The sequence below is a fragment of the Salmo salar genome, chromosome ssa19 (assembly GCF_905237065.1).
Source record: "Salmo salar chromosome ssa19, Ssal_v3.1, whole genome shotgun sequence".
NCBI lineage: Eukaryota > Metazoa > Chordata > Actinopteri > Salmoniformes > Salmonidae > Salmo > Salmo salar.
The window spans coordinates 7,397,797-7,416,517 of NC_059460.1; the positions used below are offsets into that span (position 1 = coordinate 7,397,797).

At 43.5% G+C, this 18,721-nt stretch overlaps 1 protein-coding gene across 1 annotated transcript in view; it reads right to left on the reverse strand.

Moving 5' to 3' along the window:
- LOC106578368 (cadherin-related family member 1) overlaps window positions 1–18,721 on the reverse strand; it is a 171,823-nt gene that overhangs the window by 57,882 nt on the left and 95,220 nt on the right. Inside the window, 1 exon segment of the mRNA XM_045702044.1 lies at window positions 14,486–14,638. Coding sequence (XP_045558000.1) covers window positions 14,486–14,638 — 153 coding nt within the window.

An 18,721-nucleotide genomic window follows, 5' to 3' on the forward strand; every position in this document is an offset into this window, starting at 1 on the left:
CGTGCAGAGTGTACTCTGATCTTCTGCTTTGTGGGGGACTGTCACCCCTTACAATGACACTAACGGTGTCAGTCCCACAACTGAACCGATGACTCCAGCTGGTGAAACACTTTGAGATATCACAGACAGATATCCTCGTCTGAATTCACAGGTACTGAAGAGTTTGCCACATGCGGCCGCTACGGTGACTGAAAAGCCTCAACAGCCACTGAGCGTTTTGAAGCTCAAACACCAGGAGATTTGGTTGAAAGGTTACAGCCATTCTAATAACGCGGTCGCTGACAACTCGTACATAGGGTTCGATCTTTTAGTTTGTGCTTCGGATAACAACACCTACTGCTGGTGGGGTAGGTTCCTAGACACAAAGGGGGGAATACTAGCCCAGACCCATGAGGAGCCTCATCGAGGCCGGTGGGAGAGTCAAGACTACGTGCCGCCAGAGCAGAAAACAAATCTAGTTGTAAACTTCCCCATGAGAACTGAGAGGAGAGGACAAGCCCCTCGACAGGGTTAACCTGAGAACACGTCTAAGATGTCACTGAGGTGTACCAGAATGTTCGTAAAAGAAGTCCAGTGGACTTCCACCTCCTAAACAAATTGCAACAAAAGAAATATTCCTTGCCATGTGTAGGTTCAACTACAATGCAACTAGTAAAATTATCTAATCATGTATTCCCGAAGGATAACATTTCAGAATAAATTGGTAGGATAACTGGTCCCCTTGAGTACCAGTACCAATGCCAGCACAGTCAGTCCAGCCATAATCAGTAAGAGGGTTGGAGACCTCAAAAGTCAAATTGCTATTGATAACAGCGACAGAGGAGTTAGTAGTCACTCAGATTGCAACACTTGTAAGGGAATCTCCAGAACACTCTTCTGATTGTCCCTTGTCTGATGGTTAACACACATGCCACTAATAAATAGAACCCTCCATTCAGGAGGAAAGTTATTAGAAGTCATGAACCATGATCACACCACATACGATTGGTTCAGTGCTGATAGAGTACTTCCATCGTGAGGTTAGCTCCTCTGTGGATAACATAGCAATGAAATAGACTCCTTCATACCTGTCAACACTACAATGGTGTAAAACTACTACAGTTCGACATCAATTCTTACTGACCTCCAGGCATTGACCTGGACATTATCTGATGACGTGAGACTAAACAGATTGCAGCCTGTGGTTTTCTTTCCCTGGGCATGTGCGCTTTTGTAAGCATAAAAACACACGTACAATGGAACATTTAATGAGGATTTATGCTCAGACCATTTAAGGGTCCAAAAGAAAATACCAGTCTTAGTAAAGTCGAAAATGCACTCTGAGGCCTTTGACTCTATAGCTAGAGAACTCACCAGTTTCTTCACAGAGGTCCATAGGTCATCCCTGAAGACTGCCCAAAGCTGATGCCTTACTGCTGTAGACTTATCATATAGTTTTCAACTTCGTGCCCTAAGCAACACACCGCATATTAGAAACACACTAGATATGACATTAGACAACGCCATGATAGGGTCATTTTGCCAAGACCTTGGACATATATAGAATACAGTCCAATTAGATGATTAAGGTGTGATAACTATGTTTTGTATAGCTTTTGTTTATGCTTTCATTCCTTTTCGTTTAACCTATCTGGGCTAGGTGGGACGTTTGCGTCCCACCCTAGTCAACAGCCAGTGGAATCCCGTGGCGCGATATTCAAATACCTTAGAAATTCTATTACTTCAATTTCTCAAACATATTACAATTTTACACCATTTTAAAGACAAGACTCTCGTTAATCTAACCACACTGTCCGATTTCAAACAGGCTTTCCCACGAAAGCAAAACATTAGATTATGTCAGCAGAGTACCCAGCCAGAAATAATCAGACACCCATTTTTCAAGCTAGCGTATAATGTCACAAAACCAAAACCACAGCTAAATGCAGCACTAATCTTTGATGTTCTTCATCAGATGACACTCCTAGGACATTATGTTATACAATATATGCATGTTTTGTTCAATCAAGTTCATATTTATGTCAAAAAACAGCTTTTTACATTAGCATGTGACTAGCATGTGACTAGCATTCCCACCGAACACTTCCGGTGAATTTACTAAATTACTCACGATAAACGTTCACAAAAAACATAACAATTATTTTAAGAATTATAGATACAGAACTCCTTTATGCAATCGCGGTGTCCGATTTTAACCTCTTACATCTAGACGTTCCGCTAGCGGAACACCTGCTCCAATATCCAATGATGGGCGTGGCGCGAATTACAAATTCCTCTAAAATCCGAAAACTTCCATTTTTCAAACATATTACTATTTTACAGCATTTTAAAGACAAGACTCTCGTTAATCTAACCACACTGTCCGATTTCAAAAAGGCTTTACAGCGAAAGCAAAACATTAGATTATGTCAGCAGAGTACCCAGCCAGAAATAATCAGACACCCATTTTTCAAGCTAGCATATAATGTCACAAAAAACAAAACCACAGCTAAATGCAGCACTAACCTTTGATGATCTTCATCAGATGACAACCCTAGGACATTATGTTATACAATGCATGCATGTTTTGTTCAATCAAGTTCATATTTATATCAAAAACCAGCTTTTTTACATTAGCATGTGACGTTCAGAACTAGCATACCCCTTGCAAACATCCGGTGAATTTACTAAATTACTCACGATAAACGTTCACAAAAAACATAACAATTATTTTAAGAATTATAGATACAGAACTCCTTTGTGCAATCGAGGTGTCAGATTTTAAAATAGCTTTTCGGTGAAAGCACATTTTGCAATATTCTCAGTAGATAGCCCAGCCATCACGGCTAGCCATTTAGACACCGACCAAGTTTAGCCCTGATCAAACTCCGATTTACTATTACAAAAGTTTCATTACCTTTGTTGTCTTCGTCAGAATGCACTCCCAGGACTGCTACTTCAATAACAAATGTTGGTTTGGTCCAAAATAATCCATCGTTATATCCAAATTGCGGCGTTTTGGTCGTGCGTTCCAAGACACTATCCGAAATGGTAAATCAGGGTCGCGAGCATGGCGCTATTCGTGACAAAAGATTTCTAAATATTCCATTACCGTACTTCGAAGCATGTCAACCGCTGTTTAAAATCCATTTTTATGCAATTTTTCTCGTAAAAAAGCGATAATATTCCGACCGGGAATCTCCGTTTAGCTAAACAGACAAAGGAAAAGAAAGCTTTCGGTCGACGCGGGCACGAGCGTTAGTCTCACAGTACTGTAACCAGCCACTACCCAAACGCGCTACTTTGTTTCAGCCAGAGCCGGCAAAGCCACGATTCAGCATTTTGCCGCCTTCTGAGAGACCATGTGAGCCGTAGAAAGTGTCACGTAAGAGCAGAGATCCCCTGTAATTGATAGAGATAATCAACAAGGCCAAGAAATGGTCAGACAGGGTACTTCCTGTACAGAATCTTCTCAGGTTTTGGCCTGCCAAATGAGTTCTGTTATACTCACAGACACCATTCAAACAGTTTTAGAAACTTTGGAGTGTTTTCTATCCAAAGCTAATAATTATATGCATATTCTAGTTTCTGGGCAGGAGTACTAATCAGATTAAATCGGGTACGTTTTTTTATCCGTCCGAGAAAATACTGCCCCCTAGCCATAACAGGTTAAAATAGCTTTTCGGTGAAAGCACATTTTGCAATATTCTGAGTAGATAACCCGGCCATCACAGGCTAGCTATTTTGACACCCACCAAGTTTGGTACTCACCAAACTCAGATTTACTATAAGAAAAATTGGATTACCTTTGCTGTTCTTCGTCAGAATGCACTCCCAGGACTTCTACTTCAATAACAAATGTTGTTTTGGTTCCAAATAATCCATAGTTATATCCAAATAGTTTTGCGTTCAAGACACTATCCGAAGGGTAACGAAGGGTGACGCGCCCGCCGCGTTTCGTGACAAAAAATTTCTCGTAAAATAGCGATAATATTCCGACCGGGAGTCGTTGTTTTGGTTCAAAGACTGAGAAAGTAAAATGGACTCTTCACGTGCACGCGCGCACCAGTCTCATTGTTCTCAGATCAACCACTTACCAAATGCGCTACTGTTTTTCAGCCAGTAACTGTAGAGTCATCATTCAACATTCTGGCGCCTTCTGAGAGCCTATGGGAGCCTTAGAAAATGTCACGTTACAGCAGAGATCCTTTGTTTTGGATAGAGATGACAAAGAAGGCCAAGAAATGGTCAGAGAGGGCTCTTCCTGTTTGGAATCTTCTCAGGTTTTGGCCTGCCATATGAGTTCTGTTATACTCACAGACACCATTCAAACAGTTTTAGAAACGTTAGGGTGTTTTATATGCATATTCTAGTTATTGGGCAGGAGTAGTAACCAGATTAAATCGGGTACGTTTTTTATCCGGCTGTGCCAATACTGCCCCCTATCCCCAACTGATTAATTTCCTTTGATGATTAGGAAGTGATAGAGCCATAAACAAATTCCCCATACAATCATTCCATCCTCCTGATTCCTGCTTACAAGCAGAAATTCAAGCAGGGAGCACCAGTGACTCAGTCAATAAGAAAAGTGGTCAGATGAAGCAGATGCTAAGCTACCGGACTGTTTTGCTAGCACAGACTGGAATATGTTCCAGGATTCTTCCGATGGCATTGAGGAGTACACCACATCAGTCAATGGCTTCATCAATAAGTGCATCGATGATGTTGTCCCCACAGTGACTGTACGTACATACCCCAACCAGAAGCCATGGATTACAGGCACCATCTGCACTGAGCTAAAGGTTAGAGCTGCCGTTTTCAAGAAGAGGGACTCTAAACCGGAAGCTTATAAGAAATCCCGCTATGCCCTCCGACGAACCATCAAACAGGCAGGACTAAGATCGAATCGTACTACACTGGCTCTGACACTCGGATGTGGCAGGACTTGCAAACTATTACAGAATACAAAGGGAAGCTCAGCTGAGAGCTACACAGTGACAATTGCCTACCAGACGAGCTAAATTACTTGTATGCTCGCTTTGAGGCAAGTAACACTGAAATGCATGAGAGCTCCAGCTGTTCCGGATGACTGTGTGATCACGCTCTACTCAGCCGATGTGAGTAAGGACTTTAAACAGGTCAACATTCACAAGGCCATTTTCATTTTCAATCTTTCCCTGTCTGAGTCTGTAATACCAACATGTTTCAAGCAGACCACCATAGTCCCTGTGCCCAATAACACTATGGTTACCTGCCTAAATGACTACAGACCCGTAGCACTCATGTCTGTAGCCATAAAGTGCTTTGAAAGGTTGTTCATGGCTCACATCAACACCATCATCCCAGAAACCCTAGATCCACTCCAATTTGCATACCGCCCCACAGATCATGCAATCTCTATTGCACTCCACACTGCCTTTCACACCTGGACAAAAGGAACACCTATGTGAAAACGCTATTCATTGACTACAGCTTAGAGTTCAACACCATAGTGCCCTCAAAGCTCATCAATACCCCTAGGACCCTGGGACTAAACACCTCCTCTGCAACTGGATCCTGGAATTCTAGACTGCCTGCCCCCAGGTGGTAAGGGTAGGTAACAACACATCAGCCACGCTGATCCTCAGCACGGGGGCCCCTCAGGGGTGTGTGCTCAGTCCGCTCCTGTACTCCCTGTTCACTCATGACTGCACGGCCAGACACGACTCCAACACCATCATAAAATTTGCCGATGACACAACAGTGGTATGCCTGATCACCCACAACAACAAGACAGCCTATAGGTAGGAGGTCAGATACCTGACCATGTGGTGCAAGGACAACAACATCTCCCTCAACGTGATCAAGACAAAGGAGATGATTGTGGACTACAAGAAAAGGAGGACCGGGCACATCCCCATTCTCATCGACGGGGCTGTACTGGAGCAGGTTGAGAGCTTCAAGTTGCTTGGTGTCCACATCACCAGCAAACTAACATGGTCCAAGCACACCAAGACAGTCATGAAGAGGGCACGACAAAACCTATTTCTCTCTCAGGAGACTGAAACGTTTTGGTATCGAGAACATTCTGACTGGTTGCATCACTGCCTGGTATGGCAATTGCTTGGCCTCCGACCGCAAGGCACTACAGAGTGTAGTGCGTACGGCCCAGTACATCACTAGGGCCAAGCTTCCTGCAATCCAGGACCTCTATACCAGGCGGTGTCAGAGGAAGGCCCTAAAAATTGTCAAAGACTCCAGCCAACCTAGTCATAGACTGTTCTCTCTGCTACCACATGCCAAGTGGTACCGGAGCGCCAAGTCTAGGTCCAAGAGGCTTCTAAACAACATCTAATCAAATTGCTACCCAGACTATTTGCATTGCCCCCCCCCCCTTTTATGCTGCTGCTGCTCTCTGTTATTATCTATGCATAGTCACTTTAATAACTCCACCTACATGTACATATTACCTCAATTACCTTGACTAACCGGTGCCCCCGTACATTGACTCTGTACCGGTACCCCTTATATATAGCCTAGATATTGTTATTTTACTGCTGCTCTTGAATTATTTGTTACTTTTATTTCTTACTTTTTTAGGTATTTTTCTTAATTGCATTGTTAGATAAGGGCTTGTAAGTAAGCATTTCACTGTAAGGTCTACCTGTTGTTTTCGGCACATGTGACAAATAATATTGGTTTTGTAGAAAAGTACTTTATTGATCCCAACTTGGGAAATGTAATATTATGGAGCGCAGAACAAAAGTGGCAGTTAGAACCTGGAGCCTGGTGCATGGTGCACTACGACTGGACCATTGTTTTACAGATCGATGATCAGTGAGGGTGATTAGGGTATATGCTGTTATCCCCTTCCAATAGCCTACCCACTGGAGAAAATCTAATAAAGTCAAATACAATTGTATTGGTCGCATACAAATATTTAGCAGATGTTATTGCGAGAGTAGCGAAATGCTTGTGTTCCTAGCTCCAACAGTAGAGTAGTAGGTAACAATTCACAATACAAACAAATATAACAGTAAAAGAATGGAGTTAAGAAATATATACATTTTTGAACGAGCAATGTCGGAGTGGCATTGACTAAAATACAGTTGAATACAGTATATACATATGAAATGAGTAAAACAGAATATACAGTGCCTTGCATAACTATTCACCCCCTTTGGCATTTTTCCTATTTTGTTGCCTTACAACCTGGAATTAAAATGTACTTTTTGGGGGTTTGTATCATTTGATTTACACAACATTCCTACCAAGTCTCAAATTTCTGGAAGACTGAATTAGGTTTCCCTCAAGAAATGTGTATTTAGTGGCATCCATCATTCCTTCAATTCTGACCAGTTTCCCAGTCCCTGCCGATGAAAAACATCCCCACAGGATGATGTTCTCGGGGTGATGAGAGGTGTTGGGATTGTGCCAGACATAGCATTTTCCTGACCAGAGTACCTTCTTCCATGTGTTTGGGGAGTCTCCCACATGCCTTTTGGCGAACACCAAACGTGTTTGCTTATTTTTCTCTTTATTAAGCAATGCCTTTTTTTTCTGGCCACACTTCCGTAAAGCCCAGCTCTGTGGAGTGTACGGCTTCAAGTGGTCCTATGGACAGATACTCCAATCTCTGCTGTGGAGCTCCTTCAGGGTTATCTTTGGTCTCCTTGTTGCCTCTCTGATCAATGCCCTCCTTGCATGGTCCGTGAGTTTTGGTGGGCGGCCCTCTCTTGGCAGGTTTGTTGTGGTGCCATATTCTTTCCATTTTTTAATAATGGATTTAATACTGCTCTGTGGGATGTTCAAAGTTTCAGATTTTTTTATAACCCAACACTGATCTGTACTACTCCACAACTTTGTCCCTGACCTGTTTGGAAAGCTCCTTGGTCTTCATGGTGCTGCTTGCTTGGTGGTACCCCTTGCTTAGTGGTGTTGCAGACTCTGGGGCCTTTCAGAACGTGTGTGTGTGTGTGTATGTATATATATATATATATATATATATATATATATATATATATATATATATATATATATATATACTGCTCAAAAAAATAAAGGGAACACTAAAATAACACATCCTAGATCAGAATGAATGAAATAATCTTATTAAATACTTTTTTCTTTACATAGTTGAATGTGCTGACAACAAAATCACGCAAAAATAATCAATGGAAATCCAATTTATCAACCCATTGAGGTCTGGAATTGGAGTCACACTCAAAATTAAAGTGGAAAACCACACTACAGGCTGATCCAACTTTGATGTAATGTCCTTAAAACAAGTCAAAATGAGGCTCAATAGTGTGTGTGGCCTCCACGTGCCTGTATGACCTCCCTACAACGCCTAGGCATGCTCCTGATGAGGTGGCGGATGGTCTCCTGAGGGATCTCCTCCCAGACCTGGACTAAAGCATCCGCCAACTCCTGGACAGTCTGTGGTGCAATGTGGCGTTGGTGGATGGAGCGAGACATGATGTCACAGATGTGCTCAATTGGATTCAGGTCTGGGGAATGGGCGGGCCAGTCCATAGCATCAATGCCTTCCTCTTGCAGGAACTGCTGACACACTCCAGCCACATGAGGTCTAGCATTGTCTTGCATTAGGAGGAACCCAGGGCCAACCGCACCAGCATATGGTCTCACAAGGGGTCTGAGGATCTCATCTCGGTACCTAATGGCAGTCAGGCTACCTCTGGTGAGCATGTGGAGGACTGTGCGGCCCCCAAAAGAAATGCCACACCACACCATGACTGACCCACCGCCAAACCGGTCATGCTGGAGGATGTTGCAGGCAGCAGAACGTTCTACACGGCGTCTCCAGACTCTGTCACGTCTGTCACATGTGCTCAGTGTGAACCTGCTTTCATCTGTGAAGAGCACAGGGTGCCAGTGGCGAATTTGCCAATCTTGGTGTTCTCTGGCAAATGCCAAACGTCCTGCACGGTGTTGGGCTGTAAGCACAACCCCCACCTGTAGACGTCGGGCCCTCATACCACCCTCATGGAGTCTGTTTCTGACCGTTTGAGCAGACACATGCACATTTGTGGCCTGCTGGAGGTCATTTTGCAGGGCTCTGGCAGTGCTCCTCCTGCTCCTCCTTGCACAAAGGCGGAGGTAGCGGTCCTGCTGCTGGGTTGTTGCCCTCCTACGGCCTCCTCCACGTCTCCTGATGTACTGGCCTGTCTCCTGGTAGCGCCTCCATGCTCTGGACACTACGCTGACAGACACAGCAAACCTTCTTGCCACAGCTCGCATTGATGTGCCATCCTGGATGAGCTGCACTACCTGAGCCACTTGTGTGGGTTGTAGACTCCGTCTCATGCTACCACTAGAGTGAAAGCACCGCCAGCATTCAAAAGTGACCAAAACATCAGCCAGGAAGCATAGGAACTGAGAAGTGGTCTGTGGTCCCCACCTGCAGAACCACTCCTTTATTGGGGGTGTCTTGCTAATTGCCTATAATTTCCACCTGTTGTCTATTCCATTTGCACAACAGCATGTGAAATGTATTGTCAATCAGTGTTGCTTCCTAAGTGGACAGTTTGATTTCACAGAAGTGTCATTGACTTGGAGTTACATTGTGTTCCCTTTATTTTTTTGAGCAGTTTATGTATATATACACATACCTTAGTGTTCTTGGGAACAGGCACTATGGTGGTCTGCCTCTTACATCTAGACGTTCCGCTAGCGGAACACCTGCTCCAATATCCAATGATAGGCGTGGCGCGAATTACAAATTCCTCAAAAATACAAAAACTTCAATTTTTCAAACATATGACTATTTCACAGCATTTTAAAGACAAGACTCTCCTTTATCTAACCACACTGTCCGATTTCAAAAAGGCTTTACAGCGAAAGCAAAACATTAGATTATGTCAGCAGAGTACCAAGCCAGAAATAATCAGACACCCATTTTTCAAGCTAGCATATAATGTCACAAAAACCCAGAAGACAGCTAAATGCAGCACTAACCTTTGATGATCTTCATCAGATGACACACCTAGGACATTATGTTATACAATACATGCATGTTTTGTTCAATCAAGTTCATATTTATATCAAAAAACAGCTTTTTACATTAGCATGTGACGTTCAGAACTAGCATACCCCCCGCAAACTTCCGGAGGAATTTGCTAACAATTTACTAAATTACTCACGATAAACGTTCACAAAAAGCATAACAATAATTTTAAGAATTATAGATACAGAACTCCTCTATGCACTCGATATGTCCAATTTTAAAATAGCTTTTTGGTGAAAGCACATTTTGCAATATTCTAAGTACATAGCCCAGCCATCACGGGCTAGCTATTTAGACACCCGGCAAGTTTAGCACTCACCAATATCAGATTTACTATTATAAAAGTTTGATTACCTTTTGTTGTCTTCGTCAGAATGCACTCCCAGGACTGCCACTTCAATAACAAATGTTGGGTTGGTCCAAAATAATCCATCGTTATATCCGAATAGCGACGTTTTGTTCGTGCGTCCCAGACAGTATCCGAATGGTAAAAAAGGGTCGCGCGCATGGCGCAATTCGTGACAAAAAAATTCGAAATATTCCATTACCGTACTTCGAAGCATGTCAACCGCTGTTTAAAATCAATTTTTATGCCATTTTTCTCGTAGAAAAGCGATAATATTCCGACCGGGAATCTCCTTTTCGGCAAACAGAGGAAAAAATCACAAAGACGGGGGCAGCCAGGTCACGCGCCTAAGCCCACAGTCCCTTGATCGACCACTTGAGAAAGGCGATAATGTGTTTCAGCCTGGGGCTGGGATGACGACATTCTGTTTTTTCCCGGGCTCTGAGAGCCTATGGACGACGTAGGAAGTGTCACGTTAGAGCAGAGATCCTTTGTAAAAGATAGAGATGGCAAAGAAGTTCCAGAAATGGTCAGACAGGCCACTTCCTGTAAAGGAATCTCTCAGGTTTTGACCTGCCATTTGAGTTCTGTTATACTCACAGACACCATTCAAACAGTTTTAGAAACTTTAGGGTGTTTTCTATCCATATATAATAAGTATATGCGTATTCTAGTTACTGGGTAGGAGTGGTAACCAGATTAAATCGGGTACGTTTTTTATCCAGCCGTGAAAATACTGCCCCCTAGCCATAAGAGGTTAAAACATGTTGTTATTACAGAGTCGGATAGGGAGAAGTTGAAAATGTCAGTGAAGACACTTGCTAGTTGGTCAACGGATGCTCGCAGTACACATCCTGGTAATCTGTCTGGCCCAGCGGCCTTGTGAATGTTGACCTGTCTAAAGTTCTTACTCACATTGGCTGCAGAGAGGGTGATCACACAGTCTTGCGGCACAGCTGGTGCTCTCATGCATGTTTCATTGTTATTTGCCTCGAAGCGAGCTCAGAAGTAGTTTAGCTCGTCCAGGAGGCTTGTGTAACTGGGCAGCTCTCGGCTGTGCTTCCCTATGTATTCTGTAATGGTTTGCAGGCCCTGCCACATCTGACGAGCATCAGAGCTGGTGTAGTACAACTTGTTCTTAGTCCTGTATTCATGCTTTGCCTGTTTGATGGTTCATCAGAGGGCATATGGAGGGCATAGTGGGATTTCTTATAAGCTTCCAGTTTAGAGTCCCACTCCTTGAAAGCGGCAGCTCTAGCCTTTAGCTCAGTGCGGATGCTGGCTGTAATCCATGGCTTCTGGTTGGGGTATGTACTGTGGTAAACCGTGGGGTGTTGGGTTGAGCATGCAGAGATTGACACAGAGACAGGGAGGTTTTAGTCCGCAAAAACAACTTTACTAAGACAGAAAATAAACATAACAAAGAAAATCACTTAGGTTTAGCTCGGTCCTTCTTCTCTACTGTGGCTTGGTGTCAGTCTCTCCCCATTCTCTCCCACGGTGTGCCACCGTGCTCCTTTTATTTGGCCTCCACAGCTGGTTGGCACTTTTCTCTAATTACCTCAACTTAGAGCTGTATTGGGGTGCCCAGCTCCCATATTCCCAGCAGAGGGAGCCAACGTCGCCTCACGTACCTCCCGTCTATTACCATCCCCTGGGGTAGACCTCCTGGGATACCACAGTACGTACAGTCATTGTGGGGACGACGTCATCGGTGCACTTATTGATGAAGCCAATGACAGATGTGGTGTACTCCTCAATGCCATTGGAGGAATCCCGGAACATATTCCAGTCTGTGCTAGCAAAAGTCTTGTCGCTTAGCATCTGCTTCATCTGACCATTTTTTTTATTGATCTTGTCACTGGTGCTTCCTGCTTTCATTTTTGATTCTAAGCAGGAATCAAGAGGATGGAATTATGGTCAGATTTGCCAAATGGAGGGCGAGGGAGAGCTTTGTATGCATCTCTGTGTGTGGAGTATTGGTGGTCCAGTGTTATTTTCCCTCTGATTGCACATTTAATATGCTGATAGAAATTTGGTAAAACTGATTTAAGTTTCCCTGCATTAAAGTCCCCGGCTACTAGGAGCGCCACCTCTGGGTGAACGTTTTCTTTTTTGCTTATGGCGGAATACAGCTCATTCAATGCTATCTTAGTACCAGCCTCTGACTGTGGTGGCATATAAACAGCTACAAAGAATATAGATGAAAACTCTCTTGGTAGGTAATGATGTCTGCAGCTTATCATGAGAAACTCTACCTCAGGTGAGCAATAGCTTGAGACTTCCTTAGATATTGTGCATCAGCTGTTGTTTACAAAAATACATAGACCGCCGCCCATCGTCTTACCAGACGCCGCTGTTCTATCCTGCCGGTACATCGTATAACCAGCCAGCTGTATGTTGATATTGTCGTTGTTCAGCCATGACTCCGTGAAGCATAAGATGTTACTGTTTTTAATGTCCCGTTGTTAGTTTAATCTTCCCAATAACTCGTCCATTGTATTGTCCAAAGATTGCATGTTTGCTAGCAGAATTGAGGGAAGTGGGGGTTTATTCAATCACCTCCGACTTCTCAGCAGGCAGCCCGCTCTCTGGCCTCTCTTTCTCTGCCTCTTCTTCACGCAGATCACAGGGCTCTGATCCTGTTCCCGAGGGAACCTTATATCCTCCGCCTCGGGCTCGTCAGAGTCATGAAAGAAGAAAAGGGATTCTGCTAGTCCGTGGTGAGGAATTGCAGTCCTGATGTCTAGAAGTTATTTTCGGTCATAAGAGACGGTAGCGGCAACATTATGTACAAAAATAGTAAAAAAAGAAGTTAAACAAAACAGATAAACAAACAAAAAAACACAATCTGTTGGGGGAAGGTAAAATGTCTGCCTTCTTCTCCGGCGCCATCTTGCTGTGTTTGCATTCCGATTCTTGCATTCTGATTCTTGAATACATTGTAATGGACGCATGTGATGTGTATTAAAATACCTTTTTTTAAAGGTTATACTATATGATGAGCTAATGCTAAGGTAATTGCTTGTTAGCTAAATGCCTCTTCTCAACATGCATACTGCAAACAGACCCAACTCATCTTGTCACATTTTCTTGTTTTTGGTTAACACAGAAAAACAAACATGGCAGCATGCACAAACTCTAGCCACCATCAAATTACTTTAGACTTTTAGAAAAGGTTTTACTCAATTATTTCGATCACTGATGAGCTCACCCGTGATGTAATACATTGTAAATAGTAATTTCTATTATTTAATTAATTTTATGGATTCTCTCAGCCGAGAGTTAGCTAAATATGACCACTTGTGTTAGCTCACGCTTTCCTCAGTCAGCACTAGGACTAAGGTGGCCAACATTTTCCGATTTGGATGAGAATGCTGTTGTTACTTCTGTGAATGTCTGAACAGCTACATCCCCCCAAAAACTGCTCACATTTAGGAAATACAGTTGTGCAAAATGTTTCTGTGAAAAAATGTGTGGCCAGCTCAAAAACGGACTGTTGTGTCAATCATGAATAGACATTCTAATCGCACCGTTTTGAGCATATCCTGCAGGGACCACTGTAGACCGATCACACCCGTTTACTGGTACGCATCAAAAATATTGATCTTCATCATCCCACTCAGCCACAAACAGTACATGCATCACACGTGAATTTCACAACTATGAGCATTTTCACAAATTAAATTGGCTACAATTGTTTGGTTCCTGGAGCGTTTGTGAGAATACCTGGTACTCTGGTCCTGGATCTTAGACCCACTACTCATGCAGGTCCAAGATTCGTTTCAGCCAAGATTAGTTTGTGTTTCATACATGCTTTATAGCACAGTTCAGGGTACCAAATGCTCCAGGATCCAAATCATAAGGGGATATGTGAAAGCGCCCAATGTAATCTCTTGTGTAGATTCAGATTTGTATTGATTTTGTTTATCATCAAGCAATTACTGGTATCAGATGTGTGAATAATGAATAGATAGCAGTGTGGTGGGATCTTGTAGAGACATAAGACTCAACTATAACACAGACAGACAGACAGACAGACAGACAGACAGACAGACAGACAGACAGACAGACAGACAGACAGACAGACAGACAGACAGACAGACAGACAGACAGACAGACAGACAGACAGACAGACAGACAGACAGACAGACCTTGAAGGTGAGGAAATGGAATTTCTCATAGTCCATGGCAGCAGAGTCCTCCACTAAGATGGTCACGTGGGCCTCATTGAGCACAGTCTGGGGAACCACCCGTAACATCCGCCCAGGACCAACAAGTATGAGGTTGAATTTAGCATTGGACCCCTGCAGCACACAACCCAAGAGACATTAATTAGAGCTAATGCCACGAGCTTTACCAAGCTTACAACATGAGCAATTGGTGTACATTTTGAACATTTTGCAATGTTTTTCAGCGGCAGGGACTGGGAGACTAGTCAGGATCGAGGGAAAGATGAACGGTGCAAAGTACAGAGAGATCCTTGATGAAAACCTGCTCCAGAGCACTCAGGACCTCAGACTGGGGCCAAGGTTCACACCTTCCAACAAGACAACGACCCTAAGCACACAGCCAAGACAACGCAGGAATGGCTTCGAGACAAGTCTCTGAATGTCCTTGAGTGGCCCAGCCATAGCCCGGACTTGAACCCGATCAAACATCTCTGGAGAGACCTGAAAATAGCTGTGCAGCGACACTCCCCATCCAACCAGACAGAGCTTGAGAGGATCTGCAGAGACGAATGGGAGAAACTCCCCAAATACAGGTGTGCCAAGCTTGTAGCGTCATACCCAAGATGATCCAAGGCAGTAATCACTGCCATAGGTGCTTCAACAAAGTACCAAGTAAAGGGTCTGGATACTTATGTAAATGTGATATTTAATTTTTAGTTTTTTATACATTTGCCTAAATTTCTAAAAAACTATTTTTGTTTTGTCATTATGAGTTATTGTGTGTAGACTGATGAGGTGGGAAAAAACAATTTAATCAATTTTAGAATAAGGCTGTCACGTAACAAAATATGGAAAAAATCTAGGGGTCTGAAAACTTTCTGAATGCACTGTGTATATATACTGCTCAAAAAAATAAAGGGAACACTTAAACAACACATCCTAGATCTGAATGAAAGAAATAACTTATTAAATACTTTTTTCTTTACATAGTTGAATGTGCTGACAACAAAATCACACAAAAATAATCAATGGAAATCCAATTTATCAACCCATGGAGGTCTGGATTTGGAGTCACACTCAAAATTAAAGTGGAAAACCACACTACAGGCTGATCCAACTTTGATGTAATGTCCTTAAAACAAGTCAAAATGAGGCTCAGTAGTGTGTGTGGCCTCCACGTGCCTGTATGACCTCCCTACAATGCCTGGGCATGCTCCTGATGAGGTGGCTGGACTCCTGGACAGTCTGTGGTGCAACGTGGCGTTGGTGGATGGAGCGAGACATGATGTCCCAGATGTGCTCATTTGGATTCAGGTCCGGGGAACGGGCGGGCCAGTCCATAGCATCAATGCCTTCCTCTTGCAGGAACTGCTGACACACTTCAGCCACATGAGGTCTAGCATTGTCTTGCATTAGGAGGAACCCAGGGCCAACCGCACCAGCATATGGTCTCACAAGGGGTCTGAGGATCAGTGTGAACCTGCTTTCATCTGTGAAGAGCACAGGGCGCCAGTGGTGAATTTGCCAATCTTGGTGTTCTCAGGCAAATGCCAAACGTCCTGCACTGTGTTGGGCTGTAAGCACAACCCCCACCTGTGGACGTCGGGCCCTCATACCACCCTCATGGAGTCTGTTTCTGACCGTTTGAGCAGACACATGCACATTTGTGGCCTGCTGGAGGTCATTTTGCAGGGCTCTGGCAGTGCTTATCCTGCTCCTCCTTGCATAAAGGCGGAGGTAGCGGTCCTGCTGCTGGGTTGTTGCCCTCCTACGGCCTCCTCTACGTCTCCTGATGTACTGGCCTGTCTCCTGGTAGCGCCTCCATGCTCTGGACACTACGCTGACAGACACAGCAAACCTTCTTGCCACAGCTCGCATTGATGTGCCATCCTAGATGAGCTGCACTACCTGAGCCACTTGTGTGGGTTGTAGACTCCGTCTCATGCTACCACTAGAGTGAAAGCACCGCCAGCATTCAAAAGTGACCAAAACATCAGCCAGGAAGCATAGGAACTGAGAAGTGGTCTGTGGTTACGACCTGCAGAACCACTCCTTTATTGGGGGTGTCTTGCTAATTGCCTATAATTTCCACCTGTTGTCTATTCCATTTGTACAACAGCATGTGAAATGTATTGTCAATCAGTGTTGCTTCCTAAGTGGACAGTTTGATTTCACAGAAGTGTGATTGACTTGGCGTTACATTGTGTTGTTTAAGTGTTCCCTTTATTTTTTTGAGCAGTGTATATATATATATACGGAGTCTACAACCCACATTTGCCAGAGAACACCAAGATTGGCAAATTCGCCACTGGCGCCCTGTATTCTTCACAGATGAAGCAGGTTCACACTGAGCACGTGACAGACGTGACAGAGTCTGGAGACGCCGTGGAGAACGTTCTGCTGCCTGCAGCATCCTCCAGCATGACCGGTTTGGCGGTGGGTCAGTCATGGTGTGGGGTGGCATTTCTTTCGGGGGCCGCACAGCCCTCAATGTGCTCGCCGGAGGTTGCCTGACTGCCATTAGGTACCGAGATGAGATCCTCAGACCCCTTGTGAAACCATATGCTGGTGCGGTTGGCCCTGGGTTCCTCCTAATGCAAACAATGCTAGACCTCATGTGGCTGGAGTGTGTCAGCAGTTCCTGCAAGAGGAAGGCATTGATGCTATGGACTGGCCCGCCCATTCCCCAGACCTGAATCCAATTGAGTACATCTGGGACATCATGTCTCGCTCCATCCACCAACGCCACGTTGCACCACAGACTGTCCAGGAGTTGGCGGATGCTTTAGTCCAGGTCTGGGAGGAGATCCCTCAGGAGACCATCCGCCACCTCATCAGGAGCATGCCCAAGTGTTGTAGGGAGGTCATACAGGCACGTGGAGGCCACACACACTACTGAGCCTCATTTTGACTTGTTTTAAGGACATTACATCAAAGTTGGATCAGCCTGTAGTGTGGTTTTCCACTTAAATTTTGAGTGTGACTCCAAATCCAGACCTCCATGTGTTGATAAATTGGATTTCCATTGATTATTTTTGTGTGATTTTGTTGTCAGCACATTCAACTATGTAAAGAAAAAAGTTTTTAATAAGATTATTTCATTCAATCAGATCTAGGATGTGTTATTTTAGTGTTCCCTTTATGTTTTGAGCAGTATATATATAATTAGAGCTAATGTATATATATATATATATATATATATATATATACACACACGTTTGGGAGATCAATTTCAAGAACAGAAAGAGTGGAAATAAAGCTAAATGTAAAAATTTGTGTACTTCCCATTTAAACTGGTACAACAATTTCACTAACGGTCGGGACAAACACAACATATCACTGGGCGAAAAGGGTCCATATCAGGAGATATCTTTACTTGACATGTTTTCAATATACGTATTCTAGAGAATACAGACCATTTCTAATGCATATTTGGAGTTTTGTCCATAGCCGGTCAAATTCTGAATCCAGGTGTGTCTTTTTGACATATATGACATTGGGATTATTCTGAATATCAAACATGGACAGGAAGTGGTTCCAATAGTTTTTCCATAATTCATTTTTCCCATAGGGAATTTTAGAAAAACTTTAAATAAGGGCTGTGTTTTGTGTAGGTTTACCCTGGAGTGACATTTTGATATGCGTGTAAATCTCTCTTTAAGTCAAAACTATAACTAGGCCATTCAGGAACATTCAATGTTGTCTTTGTAAGCAACGCCAGTGTATATTTGGTCTAGTGTTTAAGGTTATTTTCCTGGTGAAAGGTGAATTTCAGAAACACTTAAGATAAGAGCTGTGTTTCGTGTAAGCTTACCCTGGTGTGATGTTTTGATAACCATTTAAATCTCTTTTGGACAAGGTGAGATATCTCATTTATATAAGTATTCACACCCCTGAGTCAATATAAGATTTTCAACACGATTTAAGTCAAAACTGGAACTAAGGAACATTAAATGTCATCTTGGTAAACCACTCCAGTGTATAGTTGGCCTAGTGTTTTAGGATATTGTCCTGGTGAAAGTGAATTAGTCTCCCAGTGTCTGTTGGAAAGCAGACTGAACCAGGTTTTCCTTTAGGATTTTGCCAGTGGTTACTTTTATTCAGTTTATCCTACTGTGGTCAGTAGTTGTGTGGTTGTGGGCAGTAGTTGTTGTCAGGAGATGTGGTCAGTAGTTTTGGTGGTCAGTAATTATGGTCAGTCATTTTGTTTTTGTTTTC